Source organism: Manis pentadactyla, chromosome 14 (genome assembly GCF_030020395.1).
Source record: "Manis pentadactyla isolate mManPen7 chromosome 14, mManPen7.hap1, whole genome shotgun sequence".
Lineage (NCBI taxonomy): Eukaryota > Metazoa > Chordata > Mammalia > Pholidota > Manidae > Manis > Manis pentadactyla.
In genome coordinates this window covers 50,296,673-50,312,698 of record NC_080032.1, presented here as the reverse complement: position 1 = coordinate 50,312,698, position 16,026 = coordinate 50,296,673, and the positions used below count along the sequence as shown (strand labels likewise).

Below are 16,026 nucleotides of genomic sequence, written 5' to 3'. Positions count from 1 at the left end.
GGGTCAAATGAGAACTACTTTTGTAGTATATGCAAAAACTAATGTGTATATATATATATATATATATATATATATATATGCAGTATATGCAAGCAAGTATGGTTTACCCATTCTAAACTCAAAATGCCATTTAAAGAATTACCTAATTTTCTATTATTGCTAAGTTTGTTCATTCAGTAAACTAGTCTGTTCTGACTCATCTGATCTATGAACAATCTGATAGACTGAACTCAGAATTTAGGGTACACAACAAAAGCCAGTGGAGGATTATTGCCTAAACATTCACAAGTATTGGAAAACTAAATATACTCTTCATGAACCTATTTTCTAGAAACAAGAGACATAATATTTCAAAGGCTGTGCATTCTCTTATTTTCTTGCACTTTATATCTAAATATTTATTACCTAAGTATTCTTATGCATGCTTCCTTTTTTTACTTGTAATTTTTACAAATTTTTGTCAGTAACCAAAGAAGGAAAAGGAGAAGAAGATGAAAGCAATAAAACCTTAAATCAATCAAATTAGGCAAAAAGATTACCAAACTAATTTTTTAAATTAGAGTATTGAATTATCTGGATTGCATTTATCTCCTCTCCACATAAAATCACCACTTGATTACATGATAGTAAATTTTACTCTCATGTTTACGGAGAACAGCAGATCTTATTAATTATAATTTGGTTGACAATTCATCTGCATATATAGAAACAGAAATGTAACCATTTATTCCTCCCGGGTCTTTTGATCTCAACATAGAGTAGGCCTGGTAGAAGAGGAGCTTTTTCATTGGCTATTAAAATGATTCCTAGGTTAGAAATATCCATACTGAAATATAAACAAGCCAATCCTAGAATTGAAGCTTTTTTGCTTCTACCTTTTTTATGTTCCATACCATTCTATTTTCCTTCCATTAGGGTGATTAATTGTAAGAACCTATTTTATAATATCTAAAAATTGAAAAATTCTTTAAATATTAAGCAAAAACCAGATAAAACTGAACACTTAAAATTTTCCAGGATCTACATCCCCTTCTCTAACTACCACTGAAAGTTCCTAATACTATTTATGCAATGACAAATAGGAGATGTACTGGTAAGAACCAAGGAAAGTATTTGTTTTATTTATATTCTTTCTGGCTTTGTACATTCTTTTTCATCACTTTATATCTAGTAACTCTTCCACAAAATCATTCAAACCATCAAAAGTTTCTTTCCTTTATAAGGAGCCAAGAATGCATTATTACATTTTTCAATGTGAAGTATGCTATTAAATAATAGCTTATACACTAATTAAAGCAAATGTAATTGTGAGAACACACTGACATTGTTAAAGTAAATTACTCAATTTGTTAATAGTTTCATTTCAAGTGACCTTAATTGTATTAATTGTGATACTAGCAAATTAAATTGAACAGCATTAAATACATTGTTCTAATATGTCCTAGAGGAGCAAATTTTCCATTACATCAGCAAAAGGAAAATAATGATTGTATGCTCCCTCCAAAGTCTCACACACACACACACACGCACACGATGGGTCAAACAGAAAAGGTCTCACTAGACTGCATTAACTATTACTATTTTAATATTGGTAGCATGACATAAAACAGACCATAGAGAAGTAACTCAACTTTAAATAAATGGCTCATTTTAGTGCATTCTTTTATCTCAGATTAAGCAGAAATCACTTCGCTGTTATAAACAGTTAAAATGTTAAGAATGAGATAATAGAGATTGGTATAGAGGACTACAAAATGAAAATAAATTTAAAAAGTTCAACTCTGTAAGTCAGGCATTGCTTATTAAATGTCTAGCATCAAGTAATAAGGATATATACTAAAAAAATTGTATGGCCCTCATTTTTGAGAAGCTTAAGAGTTAAACTGAGATAACAAAATGGACTGTTAAATAACTCCCAGTCTTTAGTATAAAATCTACACTCCTCAGCCTGGCTTACAAAATCCTCATAATCTGGCCTGGCCCCTGCCTTACAGACCCACTCTGTGCCATTCCTCTGTGGCCCACGGCGCCCTAGCCACAATGACCTTCCTTCACTTCCTTGAATATGACAAGCCTATTCCTATCCTCTGTATGAATTCTTTCCTTCATGCTAAAATATGAATTCCATTTTGAGAAAGCCCTGGTCTCAACATCTCAAAAGTAGGTATCAACATCTACCAATGTAATATAGATTAAAACTCTGTGCAGTAAATTGCCTATTTGTCCTCACTATTTAAAAAGATCACTGGAATACATAATAAATGTTTTTTAATTCCCTAAAGTGAAACACACACAAGGGGCTTAAGTCTGCAAGAAAATGTATAAATATCCGATTATAATAGCATCAAACAAACAAAAAAACACCCAATTGCATGCAGAGACTGCATGACCTCCAAATTTCTAAGACCCCAAGACTCCTCTTCCATTGATTTTAACTTTTTCAAGTCCTACCGTAACTTGGCCCTTTATTCTTCATGCCAATTTAGAACACATGATTAGTTTATTTCAAATATTTAAAGTACTCAAGACCATGGATTCTTGAGATTACAAAGTACTGTGCTTGTCATAGCCACAGTGTCTCTGTCCAGCCAAGGTTTCTGTTTTCTCAGACCCTCAGCTAACCTCTGGTGGCATGTTTACTCTCCGGGGCATCTTGCCTTCTCTGACCCCCACCTCCTGGTTTTCCTTCTACTTCTCCAGCCACTCCCTAATCCCCTTTGCAGGATCCTCTTCTGCTGCAAGGCCTTTAAATTGACTTTCCTTACAAATCGTGCTAAGTTCTTTTCTCACACTAGGTACTGTTTTAGGGTGAAACCATTCACATTATTTTTGCTGTCATCCCTAAGCTGACATATCTTTATCTCTAGCCCAACCCTATACACCAAGTTTTAGATCTATACATCAAAATCTTCATGTCTTTGTTTGAATGTGATAAGGTACTTCTCACTTAGATCTGAAACTGAACTTACAATCTTCACTGTCATCCCCCATCTCACCTCTACCATATAAAGTTCTTCCTCTAGAACTCCCTATCTTAAAATAGTCATTTTCAGAGAACTGGTCAACTCAGAAAACTGTATGCCACTTCAACCTTTTCTTATCACTTCTCCATATCCAAATATCATGTACTGTCAATTCTACCTACTACACATCTGTCAATGTCTCCACTTCTCTCCATTTCCATTCCCAATATAGGTCACTATGATTTCTCACCTAGAACGTGGCAATGACTTAACTGCTCAGTTTCTAGTCTTGTCTTGTCATTGACATTTATTTACCCTACTGTAGCCAGAATAATCTTTCTAAAAAGCAGTTCTGGCCATAAGATGCCTTCACTGTACTACTCACTATTCTCAGTATAAAGTGGTTTCATGGCCCTGTTGTTCAGGCTCATTCAAACCCACTCCTCCTTTGAACTCTAGCCTCCAACTGCACTGAAATTCTTTATGTTCCTCAGAGCACAAGCTCATGGCACATACTCCTTACCTACTCAATCACCTAGGAACAGCTATTCATCCTTCAGTTTATGGCTTAGAAAGGTATCACACCTTCCCTGGCCCACCAATACTACAAATTTAAGTTGGATTGTGCACCAATGTACCACCTGAGCATACTGCTATTTTCTTTAGGAAAGCACTTATCATTATCATAACTGGCCATTTACTTTTCTCTGCTTAGTCCCACAAATCCTGGCTATTAACCATAAAAACATGGCATTCAGGATTATGTTTGTCTCTTCCATATTTCCAGCACTCAGAACAATGCCTAGAACATAAAAGGCACTCATTTACTGATTGACAACAAACTCTAGAAGTATTGTAAACTTACAAGAAAAGTCTATACCACTATAGATTGTTGGTTCTATAGTTTCGTATGCAAAATAAAGAATATTTGCTAAAGTCACATTAATAAGTTTTAGAAATCAGGAATTAAGAACCTATCTTCATAAATGTGTATATTAAATGTAAGCATGTTTTAGTCTATGCTGCCATATTAAGGCCACAAAGTTCTTGGAAAAGTAATCTTTTATTTCCTTAGCTTTCTCTCACTAAGTAATTTATGCTGTGAGTTAATAAAGGAATCATAACTTGACATTTATTTGCCAAAAAGTTCCTTCCACTTGGTCCTTATGGAAATTTTGATAGGAGTCATAATGAAATAAAATATGGAAGAAGCTTTCTAAGAGGTATTTCAAAGAAGGTGAGGTCAAAGAGGCCAAAGAAGGAACAGGAGAGTCTACTGACTTTTGAAGTCCTAAAAAAAGAAAAATTCAAGTACTAGCATAACCTGGACAATAAAACAGATTTCAAACATAACAAATGAAGACAGGAAAAAGAAAAGTAGATGGAAGAAAGATACACTAAGCGAGAACTGATCAATATAAACAGAGGAGTTCAGACTGGTAAAACACAGTTCACTCACCTATTACTTATTCTGTGGTGCCCATGTGTCTGTCAGAAGCTAAGTACATAAATGGTTCCTATCCTCAGAAAGCTTACACTTTAAACAAGGACACAAACAATAAAGAAATTAATGGAGGATTGCATGTAAGGGTATTCTGTGAATCAATCAAAAATGTCAGAGAACAATGGAATGTAGGCTAAAAAGCCAAGACTTCAGAAACGGCTTAGCACATTTGGGCAAGACCAGTTAAGGCAGCTGTAAATATCCTAACCAAGAGTTTAGATATTAAGATAATGGAAAACCCTAGAAGAGCTGTAAGACACAAGGGAAGATTTTTTTTTCCCTCTCTAAAATGAATTCAATTAATTAGACCAAGGTTTTAAAAAGAAAGAAAACTCAGACAGCATCCTATATTTTGGCCAGTTATCTTCAGCAGAACAAATTCATCTTTTACTTAAATCTAAATCCGCTTCTACTATATGGAAAACAATATTAAAGATCATTATAGAAGACCATCATTTTATTATATCAACTTCAGTGAACTATTTTAATTATTATTAATTTATTCATTAATAAAGCCAGGAACAGCCTTCTGGCTCCAAAATACTATGATATTATAATAGAAAGAAAGAAAGATTTTGGGGAAAAAAATTACAAGAGGTTAAAATGGATCAGGAAGGATATTCTGATGTCTTGGATTTTCTTCTAAAGTAGATTACTAAATATTTTATACATGAAGATAGAAAGAAAGCTTTGAAACAGGTATTACTGAAAAAGGTATTATATTAAGTAATTATCTGAATATTTTATAAAAGCTGTAAGTAAGAAGGCATATAATATTGAAGCTAAAACCTCTGGTAATATGTAACAAAATGCTTTTCTCAAGAGAGATCTCTTGGGATCAGGGAAAATGTAAGTCCGGGGAGAGGAAATCCCAGGGCAAAATACCTCTAAAAATTGAAATCAGTCAAAGGGAGAAATAAAGTTTAAAATCCATTTATTGCTCACAAACCGCAGTCTGGGGCCATTTCTCTCTTTCCTGCTCTAGCAGAAGCCAAAAATTAGCCCTCCCCCTCACCTCTCAGGTACAGATAAGCCCTCCTTGCCCAGGTAATTACCCACTGATATGGAGATGAACTTCTCTCCACCCCTGAGGAAGAGGCAAATGCACTAAAGCCATACTTCTTTCCACCTCTGAAAGCCTATTGATATGCAGATGAATTAAAGCCAGGTGAGACATTCTGGAAATGTTACAATTTTACCCACAGGCCACCCCTCCAAAAATCTTGCCTTACAATTTACTTGTTCCCCCTCTTTCGACCAATCTAGTAACATGCAATAGCAACAGCAATAAAATCTTGATAATTCTCAAGCCAGAGGATTCAGCCTATGCAGATTGAGTAAATGTACTTTACAGCACAATGTCTCACTATGCACAAAATGTTTCTACACTTGTTTACTCATTCCTAACAACTATGCTAGATTGCTCACAAAACTTTTACTAAACATTAGACAAAGTCAGACCTCTCTTTAAGCATTTTTTTCTTGACAACAGCAACACAATCATGATAATTCTCAAGCCAGAGGATTCAGCTAGGTTCAAAGTCCCACGCAGATTAAGTCCAAAGCTCATCCATTCCAGCTATCACATGGCAGCTGCAGCCAAGGGGCGCATCCAGGACACACGGACTGTAGAAGCAAATAACCATGATGTGGGGGGCCACTTTTCTGTTATTCCAGGAATACATAGGAGACCAGTTTCCAGGCCTTTTCCCCAAGGTGCCAGAAGAGCCAGCGATCGCCGGTCCATGTGTCGAAATGTCCAGGGCCACATCCATTTTACTCCTAATTGCTGCACCCATCCTTGCAATGCATGTCCAATAAAGTGGGTGCCTTATTTGCTCTCAATCACCAGCAATTGGCCATAGGCTGCAGAGAGATGCTCTAGGCCCCTCTTGGTGGTTTGTTGATCTGCACAATGTGCAGGGCACTCCTTTCGGGCTCAGCTGACTTCTTCAAAGGACAATGGCAAGCCCCACTGATGGGCTACAGCCCACATTGTCTTTTGCCCCACGTGCAACAGACACTGAAGTAGCCATTGAGCCACATCAGAGGCAGGCTTTCCTTCTAGCCAGTGAACCTGGGCCAATGCGTCTGCTTCATCATTCCCTGGGGATGCCAAAGGCAAATGGCAAGTCACATGATATACAGTAGGTGTCTGTGCCACAGCACTCTGTGGCCTTTGGGTCCAGTCTCTCACCCATCCCGTGATGGGATAGTTGGTTATTACCTTGGTCGGAGCTGTTCTGGCAATGGGCTCCATAGCCAGCAAGGCGTGGTACACAGCAGCCAGTTGCTTCTCTATCAAAGTGACCCGGACCTCTGCTCCTTTCCATAGTTGTGACCAGGCTCCAGCCAGCAGCAGGAGCAGCAGCAGTGGCAGAAGCAGTAGCCTTAGACTCAGGCCACAGGCCAGGGTTGGCACAGCTAGCAAGGGTAGTAGTGCCTCCACGACCACACGAGTGTAGACACACGTCCCTCGGCGTGAGCACTACTTCTCCCCATCATTTCTAGGGGTGGCCCACCCAAAGGTCACACCCATTATGACAGATTTCGGGTTCAGAGGAGCCCTGCCAACTATGACAGAGGTAAGTCCAGGGAGAGGAAATCCCAGGGCAAAATACCTCTAAAAACCGAAATCAGTCAAAGGGAGAAATAAAGTTTAAAATCCGTTTACTGGTTTTAATGAGGAATGAGGCAAATTCACTAAAGCCATACTTCTTTCCACCTCTGAACGCCTATTGATTTGCAGATGTACTAAAGCCAGGTGCGATATTCCGGAAATGTTACAATTTTACCCACAATGTTATTTCATTAAGAAAAACATTCCAATCTCTTATAAGCTTGTGAAAACAACTAGTCATTCTGAGAACATTATTTTATTAAAGATTTAATATCCTGAAATCTTGATTTGTTTTCAGTTTAAAAGAAAATATGTTTTCATTTAATTGATCATTAAAAGTTCCATGCTAATAAGAATAACCATGAATAGTTGAACAAAGATTTCTGCTTTTTTTCATGGTTTCAACTGAATTACAGGTAACTTGTCAATTATTGACTAACACCGTTTTGAGCAGAGATCTTGTAATTTAAGATTTAATATACATAGATTACATATATTAATTTAATACACATAACTATATGACCAAATTTGTGTTTATGACCAAACTTAATAAGGTACAGAGAAAATCTCATACTTTCTATGATTTTGTCTATTTTAAAAAGAAATTCAAAAAGTTTAATTCACATGGAAAATGTGCTCTAATATTTATGCTATAACAGTTCTTTTGTTCCATCATCAACTTACCTCAACCAGCCATGAGAATAACAATGATATGCAGTTTTCTATCATTTCTATTATGTGGCTATTTTTGCTAATCCATTCCAGAATCCTTAGAATCATTTAACTCAGTAATGTACTGTTTCTTTATAAATGATAAATTAGATTTGAGAAATTAAACACTTGTTTGCTTATGCAATCTATAACAGGAATTTAGAGAAAAAAAAGGAAAAACTACTTCTACACAGAGAAGCCATGGATTAAGTCAAATGTTTGACTACTTACAAAATGAATCATCAAGTTGCCACAAACTCTCTTGTTGGAAAAATATGTACAAGTTTTTAAATACGTGGAGAACCTCATGGAAGACATATTAAAATAAACAAACATACTGGAAAGGTGACGATTCTTTAAATAAATATGACAACTCCATTAAAATGCAACACACGTTTTTCAGCAAAAAAGGAAATCTAAGAAGATGAAATAGATGCTTTATATAAAATATTTACATATACAATGCACAAAACCCACTACGGTTAGTAACCTTTATGGCTTTGAAGAACCAGATATTTACATATCATTCTTGCTGCATGTGCGTGTGCGTATGTGTGTTTTGTATATATTTTTAACAGTTGACAGCTGTTTTAGAGCATACAGAGATGCCAAGCTGAATGAGGGTCTTGATTACTTCAAGATTAGCTATCTAAAGTTTCTATTCATTTTAAGTGTTGTTAGTTGGAAGAGTCATTAGTCACTTCCTTGTCTCATAGAACATCAGCATACATTTACATTGTTAATGAACATTTGGGGTAAATGAATTAATGGCACTTTTAAACATCAATTCAGTCCTAATAACTCTGTATGTCATAGAAATGTTAGTCTAGGATATAAACTGAAAGCCTTTTCAGTAAAGGTAACTACTCATTCCTGCAAACAATGAAGGATAAAATTAATTTAAAATGTTTGTTAACTGGTTAAAAAAAAAGAGAACCTCAATATTTAATGAACTAGACCAGAGAAAAATATGTACTTAAAAAAAACAAAACCCTGTGCTCTAAAATAAGCATATTAACCAGAAAATTTTGGTGAAACTATTTTACATACTTGTCACACAAAAACATATTCACCTTTAAAAACCCAACTTACAGAAGTGCTTATAAAATAATTTGACTTACTTATAAATGCTTCTTATAGGTATTACATTTAAGAAATAACATCACTAAGAAAGGTAGTATTCTTTCCACTGAAATTTTAAAATGCTGAAACTGAAATGGGACACTAGCAATTTTTTTATATTATCAATACCTTAAAACGGTAGTCTTTTTGAGACCTTTTAAATAAAAGCAACTATAATAATAAAAAATAAAACCAGAAAAATAAGTTGTACAGTAAATTATACTATTTTCATTAAAAACAACAATGGCATTTATATGATATAGAAGGTATTTAACAGAGAATACAATTAATGACTCTATAACATCTAACTACATTGATAGTGACTGCAATGGAGGAGGTGAGGACTTGATAATATGGGTGAATGTTGAACCACTGTGTTGTGTATTTGAAATGACCGTAAGATTGTCTACCAATGATACATTAATATAGAAAAAAAAAATAGATGCACAAAAGACATAAACATACTCCTTGAAGTAAAGAGCTTGCGTAATAAAGAAATAGCCACTTTAAATCTTTTAAAATTTCCAAAACATGAGTTAATGACATACCTTTAAATCAATACAGAAAAAAACCCTGTATTTTAAGCATACAAAACAGTTACTTTCATTTTTAAAAATAGCTCTCACAATCCTGATACATGTATTCATGAATAAAAAAACAAGTAAATACCTGAGTCAGTGAACTGACTTTATCAAACATTTAATGAATTAGTTGAAAATAAGGGTAAGCCTTCAAGAATTCTCAAAAAAAAAATCATTGTTTTCTTCTAAGATACTATATTACTAATCCTAAGAAAATAATACAGAATTCTGATACACACATACTTCATAATTTTTATAGGGTAGACCCTAAATAAAGGTTACCTTTTAAAAGTCTGTCTTTAAACAATTTCAGTATACAGTTCTTTAAAAGTATGACACAAATTTCAATTATTTTGAAATACAAAAAAAAAAAGAAAAAGAAAAAGGAGAATCAAGCAAATCTTTTATCCTGGAATAGTATTAACTTGCTGGAGGGAAAAAAAATATCCCAGCAAAATCAACACTAAAAAGCTTAGACTTCTTCAAAAGATGTTTGACAAAGGCCATTTTGCATTTCAACATTCTTATGCTGAGCAATAGTTTTCATTTATAATTGTTTTAAAAAAGAATGATAGTTCATTAAACATTTGGCAAATACTCCCGTCTATAACTGAAAGTTGACTTTCCATGGTATTCATTAGCGTCAGAGTGCTCTATACTTACACAGGGAAATGTTTTTAAAGCTGCCTGCTCAGCTTCAGCTACCAATTTACAAATAAGGCAGGCAGAACTAACTGGAAGCCTTCTGCTATGTGTCCCAGTAACAGCAGAATGCATCTGCACACAAAACTCACCTCCAGACTTGTTGGAGTAACTCGACAAGGGGTCAATGCCCACTTCTTGTTCTTCTGGCTGCAGAGGATGTCTAGTTTCAGATAAGGAATGATACATTGTGAGAACTGGAAAATGTCACCAAAAGTGACTACCTGGGAAATGAAAAATAGAGAAAAATGATAACTATTCTTTCTTCTATGATTAGGAATTAATACAAATCTGAAATGAATAAAACAATATTACAGATATTAACAAGTTTTCCACAGGCTCCAGGGATTGTTACTACACATTAGAAAAAAAACATGGTACAGAATTTCCGTTTCAACAGCTTCTCCCCGAATCTGAATTTCACTGAGGAAACTTTTACCTCAATGTTCAGTCACATTTATTTTCAATAAGCTTCCACACAAAAACTTGAATTTTAAGTTAAATTAATGACACATTTATAATATACTTTAGTTTTTCTGCCAAAATAATATGTACTTATAATAGAAACGTTCAAAATATAGAAAATACAGCAAACAACAATTATTCATAATTCGATTAGCTAAAAACACAACTGTTAACATTTCAGTTCATTATACATGTTCTTCCTTTGTTCTAAGCATTTAAAATGCATATATTTTTAATGTGATCCATTATGCTAAACATACTGATTATGCATATTATTGTATTTTCCTTTCCATAAAAAAGTTTGTAGAGGGCGGAGCCAAGATGGCGGCGGGAGTAGAGCAGTGGAAATCTCCTCCCCAAACAACATATATCTATGAAAATATAACAAAGACAACTCTTCCTAGAATAGAGACCAGAGGACACAGGACAATATCCAGAACACAACCACACCTGAGAGAACCCAGTGACTCGTAAAGGGGGTAAGATACAAGCCCCGGCACCGCGTGACCCGAGCGCCCCTCCCCCCAGCTCCTGCCGGGAGAGGGTAGGCAGAGCAGGAGGGAGAAGGAGGCCAGGACTGCTGAACACCCAGCCCCTGCCATCTGGGCCAGAGAGCACACACAGTGCGTGCGCGGGGCCCTGGATACTAGGGAAACAGGGCAGCAAGAACAGTGAGTGGGTACCAGAGGCCTGGCGCTGGAGGACATAAGAAGAGCGAGAGGCCATTTTTTTTTTTTTCTGTTTTGTGTTGGCGAGTGCTTTTTGGAAGTCTTAAAGGGATAGGGACCCCAAAACTAGGGAAACAGGGCAGCAAGACCGGTGAGCAGATGCCTGAAGCTGGCGCCGGAGAATAAAGAAAAACGAGCGGCCATTTTTTATTTTTATTTTTTTGTTTTTTTAATTTTAAATTCTTTTTTTTTTTTTTTTTTTTTGGTGGTCGTTGTTTTGTTTTGGCGGGTGTTTTTTGAAGTCTTAAAGGGGCAGGGCGGGTCACTTAATCCAGAGGTAGGGAATCCGGAGATCTCTGGGCACCCTAATCCCCTGGGCTGCAGGGAGCTCGGAGGACCCTTATGGAGATAAATAGCCTCCAGGCCGCTCCCCCTCCAATGCGACTCCACCATTTTGGAGGGGCAGCCCCAGCCAGGCTACGCCCACAGCAACAGCTGAGATAAACTCCATAGGAGACGGGCATAAAGCAGAAGCCCTGTCTGTGCGCAGCTACAAAGCACAAGCCACTAGAGGTCGCTGTTCTCCCAGGAGAGGAAGGCCACAAACCAACAAGAAGGGAAGTTCTTCCAGCCGTCACTCTTCCCAGCTCTGCAAACTATACCTATCACCATGAAAAGGCAAAACTACAGGCAGACAAAGATCACAGAGACAACACCAGAGAGGGAGACAGACCTAACCAGTCTTCCTGACAAAGAATTCAAAATAAGAATCATAAACATGCTGACAGAGATGCAGAGAAATATGCAAGAGATATGGGATGAAGTCCGGAGGGAGATCACAGATGCCAGAAAGGAGATTACAGAAATGAAACAAACTCTGGAAGGGTTTATAAGCAGAATGGATAGGATGCAAGAGGCCATTGATGGAATTGAAACCAGAGAACAGGAACGCATAGAAGCTGACATAGAGAGAGATAAAAGGATCTACAGGAATGAAACAATGTTAAGAGAACTGTGACCAATCCAAAAGGAAAAATATCCGTATTATAGGGGTACCAGAAGAAGAAGATAGAGGAAAAGGGATGGAAAGCATCTTGAAAGAAATAATTGCTGAAAACTTCCCCAAACTGGGGGAGGAAATAATCGAACAGACCACGGAAATACACAGAACCCCCAACAGAAAGGATCCAAGAAGGACAACACCAAGACACATAATAATTAAAATGGCAAAGATCAAGGACAAGGAAAGAGTATTAAAGGAAGCTAGAGAGAAAATGGTCACCTATAAAGGAAAACCCATCAGGCTAACATCAGACTTCTCGACAGAAACCTACAGGCCAGAAGAGAATGGCATGATATATTTAATGCAATGAAACAGAAAGGCCTTGAACCAAGGATACTGTATCCAGCACGACTATCATTCAGATATGATGGTGGGATTAAACAATTCCCAGACAAACAAAAACTGAGGGAATTTGCTTCCCACAAACCACCTCTACAGGACATCTTAGAGGGAATGCTCTAGATGGGAGCACTCCTAGAAAGAGCACAGCACAAAACACACAACATATGAAGAATCGAGGAGGAGGAATAGGAAGGGAGAGTAGAAAAGAATCTTCAGACAGTGTATATAACAGCTCAATAAGCGAGCTAAGTTAGGCAGTAAGATACTAAAGAGGCTAACCTTGAACCTTTGGTAACCATGAATTTAAGCCTGCAATGGCAATAAGTACATATCTTTCAATGGTCACCCTAAATGTTAATGGACTGAATGCACCAATCAAAAGACACAGAGTAATAGAATGGAAAAAAAAGCAAGACCCATCTATATGCTGCTTAGAAGAAACTCACCTCAAACCCAAAGACATGTATAGACTAAAAGTCAAGGGATGGAAAAACATGTTTCAGGCAAAAAACAGCGAGAAGAAAGCAGGGGTTGCAGTACTAATATCACACAAAATAGACTTCAAAACAAAGAAAGTAACAAGAGATAAAGAAGGACACTACATAATGATAAAGGGCTCAGTCAAACAAGAGGATATAACCATTCTAAATATATATGCACCCAACACAGGAGCACCAGCATATGTGAAACAAATACTAACAGAACTAAAGGGGGAAATAGACAGCAATGCATTCATTCTAGTAGACTTCAACACACCACTCACCCCAAAGGATAGATCCACCGGGCAGAAAATAAGTAAGGACATGGAAGCATTGAACAACACAGTAGAGCAGATGGACCTAATAGACATATATAGAACTCTACATCCAAAAGCAACAGTATATACACTCTTCTCAAGTACACATGGAACATTCTCCAGAATAGACCACATACTAGGCCACAAAAAGAGCCTCAGTAAATTCCAAAAGATTGAAATCCTACCAACCAACTTTTCAGACCACAAAGGCATCAAACTAGAAATAAACTGGACAAAGAAAGCAAAATGGCTCACAAACACATGGAGGCTTAACAACACGCGCCTAAATAATCAATGGATCAATGAAAAAATCAAAATGGAGATCCAGCAATATATGGAAACAAATGACAACAACAACAATCAATAAGCCCCAACTTCTGTGGGACACAGCAAAAGCAGTCTTAAGAGGAAAGTATATAGCAATCCAAGCATATTTAAAAAAGGAAGAACAATCCCAAATGAATGATCTAATGTCACAATTATCGAAATTGGAAAAAGAAGAACAAATGAGGCCTAAGGTCAGCAGATGGAGGGACATAATAAAGATCAGAGAAGAAATAAATAAAATTGAGAAGAATAAAACAATGGCAAAAATCAATGAAACCAAGAGCTGGTTCTTCGAGAAAATAAACAAAATAGATAAGCCTCTAGCCAGACTTATTAAGAGGAAAAGAGAGTCAACACAAATCAACAGTATCAGAAACGAGAAAGGAAAAATCACGACGGACCCCACAGAAATACAAAGAATTATTAGAGAATACTATGAAAACCTATATGCTAACAAGTTGGAAAACCTAGGAGAAATGGACAACTTCCTAGAAAAATACAACCTTCCAAGACTGACCCAGAAAGAAACAGAAAATCTAAACAGACCAATTACCAGCAACGAAATTGAAGTGGTAATCAAAAAACTACAAAAAAAAAAACCCCCGGGCCAGATGGATTTACCTCGGAATTTTATCAGACATACAGGGAAGACATAATACCCATTCTCCTTAAAGTTTTCCAAAAAATAGAGGAGGAGGGGATACTCCCAAACTCATTCTATGAAGCTAACATCACCCTAATACCAAAACCAGGCAAAGACCCCACCAAAAAAGAAAACTACAGACCAATATCCCTGATGAACGTAGATGCAAAAATACTCAACAAAATATTAGCAAACCAAATTCAAAAATACATCAAAAGGGTCGTACACCATGACCAAGTGGGATTCATCCCAGGGATGCAAGGATGGTACAACATTCGAAAGTCCATCAACATCATCAACCACATCAACAAAAAGAAAGACAAAAACCACATGATCATCTCCATAGATGCTGAAAAAGCATTTGACAAAGTTCAACATCCATTCATGATAAAAACTCTCAGCAAAATGGGAATAGAGGGCAAGTACCTCAACATAATAAAGGCCATCTATGAAAAACCCACAGCCAACATTATATTGAACAGCGAGAAGCTGAAAGCATTTCCTCTGAGATCGGGAACTAGGCAGGGATGCCCACTCTCCCCACTGTTATTTAACATAGTCCTGGAGGTCCTAGCCACGGCAATCAGACCAAACAAAAACATACAAGGAATCCAGATTGGTAAAGAAGAAGTTAAACTGTCACTATTTGCAGATGACATGATACTGTACATAAAAAACCCTAAAGACTCCACCCCAAAACTACTAGAACTGATATAGGAATACAGCAAAGTTGCAGGATACAAAATCAACACACAGAAATCTGTGGCTTTCCTATACATGAACAATGAACTAACAGAAAGAGAAATCAGGAAAACAACTCCATTCACAATTGCATCAAAAAAAATAAAATACCTAGGAATAAACCTAACCAAGGAAGTGAATGACATATGCTCTGAAAACTACAAGTCACTCTTAAGAGAAATTAAAGGGGACACTAACAGATGGAAACTCATCCCATGCTCGTGGGTAGGAAGAATTAATATCGTCAAAACGGCCATCCTGCCCAAAGCAATATACAGATTTGATACAATCCCTATGAAACTACCAGCAACATTCTTCAAAAAACTGGAACAATAATTCAAAAATTCATATGGAAACACCAAAAACCCCGAATAGCCAAAGCAATCCTGAGAAAGAAGAATAAAGTAGGGGGGATCTCACTCCCCAACTTCAAGCTCTACTATAAAGCAATAGTAATCAAGACAATTTGGTACTGGCACAAGAACAGAGCCACAGACCAATGGAACAGACTAGACAATCCAGACATTAACCCAAACATATATGGTCAATTAATATTTGATAAACGAGCCATGGAAATACAATGGCAAAATTACAATCTCTTCAACAGATGGTGCTGGCAAAACTGGACAGCTACATGTAGGAGAATGAAACTGGACCATTGTCTAACCCCATATACAAAAGTAAACTCAAAATGGATCAAAGACCTGAATGTAAGTCATGAAACCATTAAACTCTTGGAAGAAAATATAGGCAAAAACCTCTTAGACATAAACATGAG

At 36.6% G+C, this 16,026-nt stretch overlaps 1 protein-coding gene across 8 annotated transcripts in view; it reads right to left on the bottom strand.

Moving 5' to 3' along the window:
* Positions 1-16,026, bottom strand: part of TBC1D5 (TBC1 domain family member 5) — a 659,247-nt gene that overhangs the window by 376,751 nt on the left and 266,470 nt on the right. For 5 of the 8 annotated variants that reach the window (XM_057491222.1, XM_057491228.1, XM_057491223.1 and 2 more), the window contains one exon: positions 10,296-10,427. In XM_057491222.1, the coding sequence (XP_057347205.1) occupies positions 10,296-10,392 (97 nt within the window). In that variant the 5' untranslated portion in view covers positions 10,393-10,427. Of the gene's footprint in view, positions 1-5,526; positions 7,119-10,295; positions 10,428-16,026 lie in introns of those variants that run through there. The other 3 variants (XM_057491221.1, XM_057491227.1, XM_057491226.1) reach the window with 2 other exon arrangements.